Below are 15,836 nucleotides of genomic sequence, written 5' to 3' on the forward strand. Positions count from 1 at the left end.
TAAATTCTTCCATTCATATAAATGAATCAAACATCCAAACTCAGTAATGAAGTTAACAAAATAAGATTACAAATCCATATAAAAATATAGATAGCCCTCATCATGTATACCCCAAAATCACTATCCTATCTCCATAACCTTCACAAAATCCATCTCTATCTGGCTAGATCCTAATTAAACACATGCCAACATGTACAAAAATAATGAAGGCATGACAGTGCAATTCAGCTAGGCCTAAATTCTGCCTATACAAAAGATTTAAATGTGAACTAACTAGTATATATCTTCATATCTAAAACAAAATGCTCAAAAAGGTACCAAAAACATGCATGTTAGTCTAAATAAAATTCATGGAAACATAATCTCCCCATTCAACCCGGACTTCATCTATTTGTTCCTGTGTGTAACTGCTTCTCTTGTTCTTCAGGTGACTCCACTGAAAACAAGAAAGAAAAGTGCATTAATTAATAAGATTGCAGCAAGGATCCCAAAGTATTAAAAAGTGTATTCAGCAAGGATCCCAAAGGGCATTAAGAAAATATAGGCCAAAAGCATTAATAAGATTGCATCAAGTATTGAATTTAGATGGCTGCACATATATATATATATGATTCAGATGGCTTTCAGATGGCCTACATTTCGTGCATTCAGCAAGGGCTTTCAAATGGCTGCACATATATATGATTCAAAAAACATAGAGCCTCACTACCCTCCTAACCCTTACGTACAACCACCTATATATTCTCCATTTCTGGTTGCTTATCCCCTCCTCACCTATGATGGATACTTGGTTTCAGACTACAAGATAACCACTTACTTCTTACCCAAATTCATCTCTCCATCCCACAGACAGACACACAAATTTGAAGGCAAACTGAAGAATCAATCCCAGAAAGACCTGTGCATGGAATTACAGAAGTGCCTCCAAGAAGACGTCAATGATTAAGTGGCCCAGAAATGTATCTTTTATTTTCTTGTTTCAGTTACACTACATTTTTGGCCTCTGTAGTTTTACCAGATTGCCACTTAAAAGAAAGAGGGGAGAGAGAGAGGTGCAAGAGATTAAGAAATAGATAAAAGTTTAAACAGTACACCCATCACTCTTAACTCAAACTGCAGAATATTGAATGTAATAGCAATCCATCACATATAGTTCAAAAGAAAGTGAATTATGCAAGCAATGATGTTAGGAGTTAATGGTATACCAGCTGAAGCAGCTCCCTAACTTTCTTCACACGTTTTTGTTTCAACTTCGCCTCTTCCTGCTCCAAAATACATCAACAAATAAGAGAACAAGATTAAAAGCTACCTAGAACTTTGTTGTAATCAATCTTACAAATCCTAATGCATCAAAAGTAGCTCATAGGATGAAATAAATCACCTTATAGAGACAAAATACGAAATTCCAAAAGCATTCTGATATAGTGCAAGAAAACTCATACCTATCAGACACAAAATTTGAAAAATTTAAGTTTGCAGACAAATAATCACTACAACAAATCTGGGCAACACTCACCATTTTTTTCCTACATCTATTGCTCCATTAGCAACTAAATTGAGTTGGCTAGACCAATTGCCACTATACAGTCACTAAAATGTTGATGGTTGTACAGAATGGGGTGGCTATTGGTCTTCGATCAGCACCCCAAAAAATAGTATGGTTGGCTAACTTCATCAAACCTGACATTGATGTAGACAGCTAGCAAGCCAACTAATGTGGCAGTCCAATGCTAAGTGAATCAAACCATTACTGTTTTGTGGAAGCGTTAGTGGCTGAATCGAGTCACCTTAGAGAATGGTTTCTGAAGTAGTTGCACAATTCATTACTAATGTGGCTTAGGAACTGCATTTTGCAATGGATCTAGCTACTAATATTTGCAAGCCTCACCCTCATTTTATAGTTGCATAAAAGCTGCCTTTTGCAATGGATTCAACCACTAATATATAAGAGCCTTACTTTCATTTTATAGTTGCATGAAAACATATATTGGAATAGAAATTAATTTGAAATTTATGAATTTGTAAATTAAGCACGTTCTGCAGTACATGATGTAGAGCATCTCTTTTATGCTATTCTTGGAAAATACAGTATTTACTGCATGATTTTCAACCTGTATCATGTGCATTTCCAAAGGATTGGATGCATATATACTAAGAACACTTGACACACAAGCAAGTTTACAAACAAAATTGGAAATTAAAATGGAACCAATTGTACCAGATAACCAAATTGAAGCCAACTGCATATTTATATATTGTAAGTCAACCATCACATACCATAAAATACTTTTAAGTGTTCCAAACTTGTTGACCAAAACATACTAGACCTATCAGCCTGCCATCTCCATTACATCACATATTAAAAATCATTCCCCTAAACAAAAGGTCCAAACGGAACCAAGTAGACAGATCAAAACATTGAACACATCATCTTTAACCAAACTTGCTGTTATATATATACCAAGACCATCACCTTCACCTAAGTATAAAGCAGCAAGTTCACTCAATTTCACCTCAAGGGGACTATGTTCACTGAACTAAAATACCAATCAAAATACTAGAAATAGCTTTCTTACTATGATCATATCACCCTGCTCATGGATTAGCTGACATCTCTTCTCCATTGTCAGAAGTGGTCCTCATTTCAAATGTAAATTAACTGTATACAAGCTGCTGTGATAATTAGCATATAACAAATACAGAAATCTGCAAGAGAACCAAAAAATCATATTTCAGAGTTAGAAACATGCCATTATTAAAGTTAGAATTAATAGAAGTGAAAACATACCTTTTGATCATTACCATAAAAAATGGATGGAAAATCATCAACAGCCTCTCATGCTAGTCCTAGATCTTCAACCTTATTTCATAGTTTTGATTCAATCTATATGAATAAGGAAAACATTCAATCTAAAAACAGAAAAGTAATAAAGCATAACAGGGTTAACATGCAAAGTAGACCTTGTAAGTACATTAAAACATATATAGAATCAATTATAACACCTAAATTCTCAAATTACTTACACAATAATAAAGAAAATCATTGGACACCTAGAATTAATTATAAAGGACTAGTTAACTACGTCAACATTCCAACTAATTGGACACATTAGATGAAAATCGATAAGATAATAGAGGAAGAAGACAAACATACAAAATGCAAAAGCATGAAGCATGTAAACAGAAAATTAAACTACCTGGGAGGTCCCAAGCCTCACACTTTCTGAGATAAACAACTGCTACAACTTTTGACATGAAACTAACCAGAAACCCTTCAACATAGATAACACTTTCTTCATATGTAGGATGAAATTTGAATTCTGGAGGAAGATTCTCCTGCATTGAATTTTTATTAGTTTGATCGATTAGAATCTCAAACCAAGTACTGAATCGTTAAATAAATTGGGCAAAGCAGCACCTCCAGATCAAAAAAATAAATAACCAAATAATCAATTTATAATCAAAGAACAAGAAGCATCAGCCTGACAGAATACCTACAAAAGTCAACCAGAACAAGTGAGAAATACAGTTGAAAACTTGAAAAAGCATACCCCACAAGATAAAGTCCCAACATTTATCCTTATTAACATGTTGTTGGGTAAAATAATTTTATTATTCTTCTAATTTGCACGCAGAATATAATGGTTTTTTCCTAACAGTATACATACAGATCATAAATAATGATGGTATATATGCATATCACACAACTCTTGTTATGATTTCCCCTAGCAACTGCCCTTGCATACATGTGCATTCCAGCCTATGTGAACAAGAAAGAGTAGTTAGAAAAAGGAAATTAATCACATTAGTGCAGACGAATGGCGTACTTTATCATAATATTGAAGGTTCAAAGCTAAACACATGAAAACCTATGAGTGGAAAAACTGAAATCAAGCGGACCTACTAAATGTCTGAATTGCAGGAACATGTAAGATTTCAACGTAGAAAACTAATCAGAGATACTAAGATTGCGCAAGGAATAAAATCAGTGGGCAGACTAATGAAAGTATTCACCTCACAAGGAAAATCACATAAACACATTTAATTGTATAATGACTATGAGTCCTTCACCATGTGAAGATGTAGCAAAGCCCAAAAAGGTTATATGCGAGTATAATAAAGTGTTGAGTGCATCTGAACTTAAAATCATATCTTCAGGCATTGCATAGATATATCAAGAATCATGAAGCATTGAACTGAAAATTAACTTACTGTATTTGAGCCAACAAGCTATACAGCTTTTTTATCAGCATCATCATCATCATCACAGATATAGTTAACAATGTCCTGCTAACATTGATTTCAGGAAAAAAAAATGTCAGTGATAAAGGTATTATAGAAAATGTACCACAGATTTCTTAGCGAGCTACCCCATATCTTAAAACTTTCATCAAACATTTAAGTCAGTATAAAAACTATAAGATTCTGAAGTGGTTATGGGTTAGAAAGGAAAAGGAAAAAACTAAGATAATGTCTCTCAATCAAGAATGTATCCACCCATAAAACATGGGCCAATCTGGGGAAGAGTGGGAAAATTAGCAGCTAACATAGCACCATCAGAATCTACAACAGGTGTCACTACACATCACTTGTAAATCAAATACTGATACAAAAATAATAATAAAAAAGATTAGAGATTTGCAAAGAAGAAATTAACTTGTAACATGAACATATACCCTTTTTCAGAAAACAAAACATCCCATCATAAATCTAACATCCAGGCATTAAGCGAAAAAAAAAAACTGCAAAGAACAAAAGTTACCTTTTCCTGCGTTTGGGCATTAAGGCTTCCAGGGCATCTTCGATTCTTTGGGAGAGGAAATCGAGAGGTAGGGACGATAGAGAGGGAGCTGAGCGAGTGGATGAGTGAATTTGGGGGTTTTGCAATTTTGGATGAGTGAATCGTGTTTAGGAGGAAGAGAAAAGAGAGACAGAGAGATCGAAGGAGAGTTTGGTTGATCTGAGTTTGGTCTCAATGATGGGTGATAGATCTCGTATCATTGGTCCTGAGGTCTCGTCGTTGCCTTCCATCAGTGAGAGAAAGTGAAACCCTAGAATTTGGGGGTTTTGCAATTTTGGATGAGTGAATCGTGTTTAGGAGGAAGAGAAAAGAGAGATAGAGAGATCGAAGGAGAGTTTGGTCGATCTGAGTTTGGTCTCAATGAGCGAGGGTGAGAGGGAAGGAGCTGAGTTTGGTCTGATGGAGTCTGAGAGAATGTGCCTGCGAGTGAAGAGTTGTCAAGCCTTTGGGAATTTTTGAGAAGCAGGATCGATGAGGTAGAGACCTCATGGATTCTGGTCTGGGGATTCAGTGAGGGTTTGTGGTTGAGTGAGAGTGTTAAGGGATAAATGGGGTATGAAGTTAGAAGGTACGTGGGAAAAAAATAAACTTAAGTGAGTGAACAGTAACGAGCGCTTTTTTCTTTATATTAGTTTAGGGTTTAGATATCAGATATGACAATTAGATATCAGTTTTTTACATAATAGTAATTTATACCCAAAATTTTAGATATCAGATTTGGAATATGACGATATATAAATGTGTTTAAATATCAATTTTAAAAAACTAAAAATCTAACTGATATTAAAAATTTTTACAATATCGATTACGTTAAAACTGATATCTATGTAGTGATGTCTATTTAAGGTTTTTCTTGTAGTGCTTATTTTGGTCTAGGGGCATTTAGGTCATTTTATTTCTTTATTCAAAATTCGTAGAATTAATTCCCAATTCTTAAACTGAGCAGTGTTTTCGTAATACGTCAATGAAGCTTTGTCGCTAGGCTTCATTTAGTAACGAACAAGTGTTGAATCCTGAGACTCGAAACATTAATCCTAGGAAGGATCGGGTATAGCTCGACGTATAATGTGAGTTGGCCTTTTTTTTGGTGAACGTTTTAAAGGATCGGGTATACTTACTTTATATTCAATCATGAAAAAGGATAAATGTTTTAGGATTATTGTTTTGGGAAAGCATGATTTACTCTACTGAAATGGTTTCGGGGAAATTATGATCGAAATTTATCTTGCACACTTGACTTTTATACTGATACCTCGTTAAAGGAAATTGAATTCATGATCTTTTGTACTATATATGCTAAATTAATAGAGTGGAAAGCATCTGAGAGTTACCATTAAATTCCATTTGTTGCATATATAAGTCCATTTTATCAAGAGCTTGGTGGTGAGAGATAATTAAATTTAATGTTTTGATACAAATTTATTCGAAAATTAAGTTGCATTAACTCATCCACATCTAGCGTTGAGTAATTACTGGTCACACACTTAAGTGACTCAAAGGACCAACTGGCGGAAGCTAGGCACGTGGATTCACACCTTAATTGGTTTTCAAACTAGACAACAAGGTATGAATTCTCCATGACTCTTTTTATTATTTTGTATCATATATAAACCCGAAGTATGATCATATAAATTTTAGTATCCGCTATGTTTGTATGATTGTTTCCTAACAGTTTTGGCAGGAAAAAGTTCATTCAATTCTCCATCTTCCATTATGGACCCTCCTAAGGAAACTCATTCCTTCAATATTAAGAATCTCATTTTTGATTTCACGTGAGCCCCAATCGTTGTTCATTCCCTCATGTTCATTTTGGACCCTCTTAAACCCTTCAACCCTAAACCCTCAACACAAGAATAAGCAAAAATGGCCGGGAATCATTCCCTTATTCTCATTCATGATTAGTAAACAAGTAATGATAGGGTACTATATATCTTCAGAAAAAATTTTCGTTATAGGGATAACTGCTGACTTGGTATCTAAGAGAGAAAAACTTCTTTAAAATTGGAGAAGTATTTATGTGATAAGGTATAAAAACATAGATGTCATGATGTTATTAAATTAAGATACCAAGTAATACTTCTCTATTGTAACGAAGTTTTTCTCAACCATCTCCGGGTATCAGTGGTATGAAAATTAATATTTTTTAAAAAAATAGTAACTAATGAAATACCTTAGATAAAATTAATAGTGCCTAATTTTAAACACCCTACTCACTAAAAAAATTTGTCTAAACCCCCACCCATCTAGAAACTCTTTCAAAACCCCCTAAAATTTATAATCCTAAATTACCCTTCTGACGCATGCTGACGCGCGCTGACGCATGCTGACGTCACTATAACTGTATTTTGGTGAAACTGTTTTTTTTTTTTTTTTGGAATTGAAGTTTTTGCTAAAACTCAATATTTCACTAAAACTAAAATCAAACACTGAAATTGAATTTCATTACACTAAAACTGAATTTCAAAAATTCAGTTACACTAAAACTGAATTTCAAGAATTCAATTACACTGAAACTGAATTTCAGAAATTCAGTTACACTAAATTGAAGAATTCAGTTATGAATTCACTTACTGAAACTGAATTAAATGATGAAACAATTACACCTCGACTAAAATGCAATTACACCTTAATTAAAAAACAATTACACCTTTACTAAAACAATTGCAATTCACTAAAACAGTTACATCTTTACTGAATTCTGTTTCACTAAAAAGAACACAGCAACCTTATCAAAAAAAAAAAACAACAATACAACAAGCATTGAGATGATAGGAGTAGCCAACAATACAACGTCGTCCGATCACCTCACGCGCGACGAGTACACGACAGTCGCCACTGCCTCGATCTGTTTCAACCTGCAAATTTGATTCATCATATTTCAGAACCATAATTTCATTCAAAATTCATTTAAAACTCATGTTTCACGAACTGAAACTGTTTCACGAACTGAAACTGTTTCACTGAAACTGTTTCACGAACTGAAATTGTTTCATCAATAAATGTTTAAATGCTCCTTAGCCATCAATAAAAAGATGGCTAAGGAGCATTTAAATAACATTTTAATCTTTAATTAAATAAGCATGACATTTACTGCACCACCACCACCACAATCAACCAACCTGCAACAATTACCATACCAACAAACTTTCACACCCAGCTCTAAAGACCAACAAACTTTCACACCTAGCTCTAAAGACCAAAAGAATCTACCAACAGACATTTCCCCATTCGTTTAGTATGCAACAAAGAGCAGGAGGGGTAAAAAACGAAGAAAACTGAAGTCAAACTTTGACCTTATGGAAGTCAGTGATCAGCATTGATTCCAAATATACGAACCTTGTGCATGTTTGGAAACTTTGCTACTACCAGCACAAAAACTGCAAGTGTGTTAAAGAACAGCATTGGATTTTGATAGTCTGTTGTGTGAGAGGCTATCAAATACCTGCCAAATGATGGATGGGTAAGAAAAATGAACAAAACCAGGTCTTAATCGCCACCACTTGCGGCGGAGCCGCCGCAGTGGCTGTGAGGTATCAATTTGGGGTTTTTTGATTCATTAACAATTGGACTAATCCAAACACATAGAATTGAAGAGCACAACGAGAAGAAGAAGATGGCTACCTGACTCGACGGAAATGGTCGCCGGAACATAGAGATCGCCGACAATGATGTCGCCGGCTTCTCTCCTTCGAAACGGCGGGCCTAGGGGTCGTCCAAATCTTCTGATGGCACCAGTGGACTCGGGACGACGAGAGGAAGCCATCCATGGCGGTCCGGCACCTCGTCGTCGCCGGAACTGGCAGATCTCCGGCGGGGAGCTCGGGTCTGCCTAGACCCGATCCGGTGTCGACGTTCAGTTTCGCGGAGAGTGGAGGGCAGGGAGAGGATGAGGGGGGAGAGGTGAGCGTGATGGGACTGGTATCGCTGGCAACCGTCGCCGGACGGCGGCGCACGAGAGAGAGAGAGAGAGAGAGAGAGAGAGAGAGAGAGAGAGAGAGAGAGAGAGAGAGAGAGAGATAGATAGAGCACGCACAGAGAGAGAAATTTCAGAAATGTGGGCTTGATATTTTTTTCGAGGGTTATAATTGGAAAAAAAATGGTAAAACTGGAAAATTAAAAGATGGGGAGTCAAACTTGACTGGGTATTAGTTGACTAGGGGGTTTAGAAAAATATTAAGTGTAAGATTGGGGGTTATAGGAGAGGTAGATTTTGGGTGGAGGTTATGAAAGATTTTATCTCTAACTAGGGGGTTTATAATTATTAACATTAAAATTAATATTGTAAGGAAATTAATATTTTTTTAAAATTATAGCTAATGAAATACTTTAGATAAAATTATATAAATAAACTCGATACAGCTCAAATTCGTATTGAGTTCCATTTTTTTTGGCTCGTATAAGATATAAGATATAAGCTAAGCCAAGCTCAAACTCGAAAAATTTAAAATAAGCCAAGCTTGAGTACGGTGGTATTCGATTTGGCTCAGCTCGTTTACACTACCACATTTTGGATACCACTTGCATCCAAGTTGGCTATGCCCCATCATGTAGCGTAATGACATCATAACTATTATATCTGACGAGATTTAATTTAATTTGTTATTTATTAATTTATCTTTCTTTTTTTTTTTTGCGATAAAAGGCTGTAATCTTATTAATTTATCTTGAATTAATCAACTGTAATTAATACATTAGTAATTGATGCACTGTAATTAATGCACCAAGTACCAAAAGATGTTACTCGTAGGCTCTAGGAATTTGTAAACATGCTAGATGTAGTTTACCAAAAGTTGACCAAAAAAATAAAGGTGACTTCTATTTAAATCCTTTAATTTTATAATTTATTAACTAAAACCTTATAATTTTAAAAGTTTGACTAAATTCCAATACTATTGTAACTATTACATATTACATAATATTGTTCCATAAATTTCTATTTTTTTTTTTCACACATACTAAGTGTCAAGCTTTTGGTGGTCATTTTCGAGTATTTGGTAGTGCATTTTTACTTTTTTCTCAAACTCTTGTTTGTCGGCTTTATATTAGGTTTTAACTCAGTTTCTACAAATCTTATTATCTACCTTAAGAAAGTATGAGGTGAACCCATACTCTTATACACTCAAAAAATAAAAAAAATAATAACATATTTCTTTAACAAGGCAACGATCAAAGGGTTTTGTTTAAAAAAAAAACAAACAAGAGCTTTATTTAGAAAAAATAAAGCCATAAGATTTTTGTTCAAATAAGAAAAATAAGAAATGTAAAAAGGAATAAACTCTAAGGGCTCATCTGGTAACATTTTACAGAACAATTTTCTAAAAACTGTATTGTAAAATGAAAATGACAAATTAAATTTTGCATTCTCAAAATATGAGAAGGCGTCTGGTAGCATAATTGAAAAACAATTATATAAAACAAAAATAATGAAAACACATTTGATATTAATCAATTATTACAACCAAATAATTATATTCACAAAAGATATTAATTATAAATTATTACTAACCAATTTCATAAAATATATAATTAAAAAAAAAAAAAGATAAGTTTCATAAAACCCAACCCACCTCGGCCGGCGCGACTACCTTGGAGGTGGAAGAGTTGTTGGTGACCGTATTATTAATGAAGATAAAACTGCAAACACTTATGATCTAGTTGAACGGATGTATTTTCCTTATGTAAGGTTTGTTAAGGCTTGTGAGCTTCCTGTCATGGAATGTTATGACGAGTTTTGATCCGTTTATTGAAGTGAGAATTGGAAACTATAGAGGGATTATAAAGTAAATATTTTGAAAAATGGGTGAGGTAGGCAGCGGCAGGGGGTAAGGCTGCCGCCGAAGGTGGGTCTGGCTAGGTGAGGAGGAGGTGCATATCACATGTTTTTTCATTTTTTTTCAGTTGTAAATTTTTTTTTATTTGTATGTGTGTTCACTATATTTTCTAAATTGACTGAAAACATCATTTAGTCGTTTTCTGAATTTACACTGTAAACTATAAATTATATTTTGTGTTTTTCAAAAACCGTTTTCTCAATACGGTAACCAAATATATTTTTATTATTTTTAAAATTTATAAAATGAAAAATCCTTTTGTAAAACGTTATCAAATGCACCCTAATTTTCTGAAGAAATAATCATGCTAGATAGCCTAGAAGTAACCCACCACACACCGTTTGGCCGTTTCTAAAGGAAGCGCCAGCAGATACAAAAGTCTTTCTGGTTGCCACACGTCGCAGTTTCTTTCCCCAACGAGCCCACAACGACACGCCGAGGCTCTCACTATCAGACACCTGTTCACAACCATCCCAACCGCCACAAAACAAGGCCAACCCCTTCAGTCCCTCACCAGGAGAGAGTGTCTTCCGTGACTTGCCCAAGAACTCAAGCATTTTGACCGTTTTTGTTCCCCAACGACGAAAACCAGAGAAAGGAATTATGGCGAGGAGGGTTTTGTTAGGAGTCCAAAAGAAAAGACCCATTCGGCGTAACAAGAAGAAGCTGCTGAAGAAAGTCATAGACTATCTCATCTCTGACTCTTACATGTTTGCTCCTCTAATCTCTCTCCCACCTTCTGGTTTTAGCTCACCCATGAAGTCACCTGCTTCTGTTACAGGTTTACTTTCTTTTTTATTTTTTTCAACCCTTTTAATTTCTGGGTTTTCTTCCAATTTTACTGTTTTTACAGCTTCGTTATCATATTTATGTTGATGGGTTCTGAAGGATTTGACTCAATAGAGTGGTTTTTATAGGCTTAGGAGTGGAAGGGAAGCAACCCATTAAAGAAAACAAGAGGTTGCTCAAGAAGGTTGGGGACTATCTCAAGTCTGACTCTTACATGTATGCTTCTTTGCTTGTTCCACCTCAATCAATCAGTAGCCCTCCCAAAGGTACTGTTCCTCCTACTACGTTTTTTCGTTTTTCAACGTTTGCACCATCATATTCTTGGCAGTTCTATACGGGTCTTTTGAATTGTTAGTCCCTATGTTTGCCTAATTTTGGTGTCATGCTTTCTCTTAACTTTTATTGATGCTCTGTTATGAAACCTTACATGGACACCTTTGCTCATAATATTTACTGTCATGGTGGCAATTGCACAATGCCCATAAATAAAATATCTCAGCTTAGTTTCTCTCCCTCTATGCTCACTGCTCAAGCGTTGGTACCATTATCCTTCCACATTTTGCATTTTATTTTCCTTGAACACTCTGCACAATCAAAATTTAATAGAATGCATGGCAAAATTTCTAAATTAAAGTGAAGAGAAGAAGGATGTTTCATAATTTTGCTATGTCTTATGTGTATTGATGCTTAAATCCTTTAGCCATGTTTCCAACTGTTCCAAAGACTGTTGAAAAGGAAAATAGGGGTCTGTGAGCTATGCATAAGATTAAAGCATATTGACATTTTGATCCCATGAATATATAAGTAAGAGATCTAGTCGGTGAAATAGATGAGAAATTAGATTTTCAGAAGTATGGATTGTATTTGGCATTTGAAAATTTTATAAGTTGCACAGAAGTGAGATGTGAAAGGAAACAAGGTGTAGTGAGTTAAGCACATCAATTAACTGTTTCCCATTACATCAAGAAGTTGTTGGTTTTTTGAATCACTGATTATGAATTATACAGTCAAAAGTAGTGACTGGTGGGCATTTGTAATGCTTATCATGTGCAACGATGCAAAAGATAAATCTCAGCTGTGCTCTAAAAGCTGGAGAAATGAGTAGAAAATGTAGGAGGAGGCATGGATAACCCATAATAAACTAGTAGTGATCACTTTATTTCTAAAATACAAATTCTATAACACAATCAATTAAACATTTGAGTGGGAGGGTTGCTCTGCCAATTAAGGTCTTCTGTCGCCAAATGCAATGATGCTTATTAATTAATTACATAAGTTGTGGTGAAATCTTTATACCAAATACTTCTGCAAACTCAACACTGATATGCAATATTATATGCTGCTAAACAATGTCGTTATTCAGAATGTGGGCAAAGAGATTTCTCTTCTATTGCATTGGAAAAGGGCTGGTGGAAGTGTTGATTTGGTCTTTATAAATTAGTTGGCATTGGACAGCAACTTAGAGTTCCATTGTGAAGCTACAAGACATAAATTTATTATCAGGAAAGGAAATATGACTATGAAATCTAGAAAATGAAAATAAAGGGTTATGGATCCGACATTCCAAATTGGTTGTGTTCTAGGCAATAATTGATATCTCTGTCAAAAATACAAATGCGCAATCATATATGCAATTCGGTGGGTTCTTGGACCTGGTAATGTTTGTTTTCGAATATCATGTTTTTGTACTGAAAAATCTATTTGAGATCCAAAGCATCGATGTTGCTATTTAATGCCAGATATCACCAGTACGTTCCTACCAAAAGGCACCACAATATGGAAGTATGTTACTTTGTGTTGCTAAATTTATGGTACTAGCGTTGCTGTTAATTCTATTGCTTGGATGAGTGGTGCAGTCATAATGTTCAGTACTATGAAGTGAAGCTTTGTTATTTTACCACCAAGTTGTAGAAGGGAAAAAAAAAATGATCACCAAGTTCTTGTTTCTACCTAAGTTGGGTCATCTAGGAGGGGAATTTTCTGTATCTAAGTATGCTGTACCATTTACTTAATAAAATGAAAGATGTCCAGCAATCTCTTTTTCTTTTCTTAATAAAAGAAGATATGCGTGCATATATGTGTGTAATTGAGGTTGGAAAATATACATCTGCAAAATTGATTTGGTGTCCACATGTATTTAGAATGCTACTATAACAGATGTCCACTACTCAATGTTTGCTTTTCTTGTGCTTTATTTTGTTCTTTTCACTGTTTTCGCCCCTTTATTTTGTAGTTCTTATGGGTTCTCTGTGTTATTGACTTGGTAAATCACAATTAGGGTCGTTATGAAATTTTTCAGTTTTTACACTAATTTTCTTAATTTTCTTGTTCCAATGTATGGAATTTCAGGGTCTTCACAGTACCTTGAGAGGGTCACCAGCATGGCAGTTCTCAAAAGAAAATTAATTTTGAAAGACAACAAACCAAATGAACAGTTGGCAAATGTAGTAACAGAGGATCAAGCCTCAAAAGGCTATCTTCCTGAGAAAATCATTTCAGAGCAAGAATCTTTAGTGCACGAGGAAACAGTGAAGCATGTGGTTCACCATTGCTGTCGCTCATCATTGATGTCAGGTCACATCTTTTAGCACATGATATGCTGATAGTCCCTCAGGCAGTTCATTCATTTTTGTAACTCTTTGTTTTTTTTATGGATTTTATAACTATTTTAGCTACGGAACATTGCTGCAATTTGGAAGGCTAGGAGCTAGATTTTCAGGTTTCTGTATCTGTCATAGCTTTGTATGTTTTCTTATGTCAAGGATCACATGTCAAGTAAATTTAATCTCACAGTGAATATTATGAACTCTGATTTTTGAGTCTTTCTATAATTTGTAATCGAGGAGTTTGTATTAGGTTGTTAGTTTATCAATGGTGTGCATTGATCTGACATTACACTGTATAATGTGTCACTGGAATCTCTGGAAAAGATGGGCCACTAGAATGATGTTTCAATGAGTTCTGAATCATTTTTTAGTGTTCTCGAGACTACATGGTATTCACATGATCTGTGAGGTGCTTGTTTTCTTCTGTGGTACAGGGAAAAGAATGCTTCGCTCGCAGCTAAGGAAGCTTGTTGACTGAAAGGATGAGGCATGCACTTAATAGTAATGCACACAAACCGTTGTTATACCGTATACGTGGTTTGATTAGACTTTGTCATGTTTACTGGTGTATGTTTGAATGAAATAATAATGACACTGTTGGCATGAACTTATATGATGAGTGTTTACAATTAGGGAATTTCCATACTTCAAGTTACTGTAGAGGAAGTGAACTTTTGCATGACCTCATGCGCGGTGGAAGAACAATGTCTTTATCATCCAGACTAATATATATATGATTAGACTTAAAGCATGTTGATCATTCGACTGTTACAAGCTTGTATGATGCTGTTATGTAAGCCTATATTGTCGGAACCGATGTGGGATCCTATGATATTTATGCAGAAAATGGTACTAGCTTGTCAGGGATTGAATATCTTTTTCTTTTCTTTTTTTTTTCTTTTTCTTTTTCTTTTTTTAATTTTGAATGTAACATTTATCTTTTTGTTGAGTTTTTGTTCGACTTGAAATAATGGTCAGATAATTTGTAAGTTACCTATCTGTGCAAGTCTAGTTTTGATTTCTTACTTCGCATAAATTAATTTGAGCTTTAGGGTTGTTTTATTGAGTATTAGAGCATGAGCTGAAGTTCTTGATGTCATAACCAGATTGTATTATCACTTAAGTAGAGTTGTCTCATGCTTGTGAAAAGAGCAACAGTTTGTTCTCCGTCCAAATAACCATTTCAAATGGGGAGAGCTAATTGAATACAGACCATAAAAATGGGTTGGCCCTCCATACAGGGAGCCACACCACAACCCATCCGTCTAGGTAAATGAGTCGTATTCGTACCTCTATAAGGGATGTGACTATATATAGATCGAATAACAGACACTTCATTTAATTCATTTAATAGAGGAAGCTTTCATTTTAACGGGACACAGACTCGCTCGGCTTGAACTCAAATCGTGAATTCTTATTTGCTAATGTGTTTCACATTAGCCTCAATGATAAGTTAGGCGTTCATGAAAATATTATTGCAGTGTCGGAAACAACATCAATAGCATAAAATTTGTAGTTCCGTAAAACCTATTAAAATTTATAGTAAATTAGATACAAATACCAAATCACTAATAAATTTGGTAAGGACATTGGGATACTAACTTAGCCTAAAGGATAATCCTTGCACACTGCATCAGTGAGCAGAAATTAGGCTGCCGAACACTCGGCAAGTGCATTTATATATTTGAGATGTATCTGTATTTTTTGAACTGCATTTGCTCGACAGGTGCATCTGTATGTTGAAGTGCATCTACATTTTCTTAGTTGCATCTGCTCGGCAAGTATTAAAGTACATCTGCATTTTTTGAG

At 34.9% G+C, this 15,836-nt stretch overlaps 1 protein-coding gene and 1 long non-coding RNA gene across 9 annotated transcripts; one reads left to right on the top strand and one right to left on the bottom strand.

The window, feature by feature from the left end:
- Positions 1-5,324, bottom strand: LOC147293404 (uncharacterized). Of its 7 annotated transcripts, none has more exons than XR_015120551.1 (8): positions 4,763-5,324; positions 4,213-4,287; positions 3,419-3,494; positions 3,198-3,336; positions 2,789-2,884; positions 2,577-2,706; positions 1,206-1,262; positions 1-436 (listed from the first exon to the last, which is right to left on the bottom strand). It is a non-coding gene; the product is annotated as an uncharacterized LOC147293404 (long non-coding RNA). The 7 variants fall into 7 exon arrangements; XR_015120549.1 differs by having other exon boundaries at positions 3,419-3,760; XR_015120550.1 differs by lacking the exon at positions 3,419-3,494.
- Positions 5,325-11,004: 5,680 nt separating this feature from the next.
- Positions 11,005-14,911, top strand: LOC147293405 (uncharacterized). 2 transcript variants are annotated; one of them, XM_086232798.1, is made up of 4 exons: positions 11,005-11,413; positions 11,550-11,687; positions 13,771-13,990; positions 14,462-14,911. In XM_086232798.1, exons 1-4 carry the CDS (start codon positions 11,236-11,238, stop codon positions 14,499-14,501), a joined length of 576 nt encoding a protein of 191 aa, XP_086088924.1. In that variant the 5' UTR covers positions 11,005-11,235; the 3' UTR covers positions 14,502-14,911. The 2 variants fall into 2 exon arrangements, with proteins under 2 accessions (XP_086088924.1, XP_086088923.1); XM_086232797.1 differs by having other exon boundaries at positions 11,007-11,413; positions 13,771-13,995; positions 14,462-14,905.
- Positions 14,912-15,836: the final 925 nt, after the last annotated feature.

Source organism: Dryas octopetala, chromosome 2 (genome assembly GCF_963921425.1).
Source record: "Dryas octopetala chromosome 2, drDryOcto1.1, whole genome shotgun sequence".
Classification (NCBI taxonomy): Eukaryota; Viridiplantae; Streptophyta; class Magnoliopsida; order Rosales; family Rosaceae; genus Dryas; species Dryas octopetala.

Bases quoted from the DNA above. Each gene is read 5' to 3' on its own strand.
- LOC147293405 (XM_086232797.1), top strand. From the start codon at position 11,236: ATGGCGAGGAGGGTTTTGTTAGGAGTCCAAAAGAAAAGACCCATTCGG. The intron at 11,414-11,549 runs GTTTACTTTCTT...TGGTTTTTATAG, and splicing joins GTCACCTGCTTCTGTTACAG to GCTTAGGAGTGGAAGGGAAG. The intron at 11,688-13,770 runs GTACTGTTCCTC...ATGGAATTTCAG, and splicing joins AATCAGTAGCCCTCCCAAAG to GGTCTTCACAGTACCTTGAG.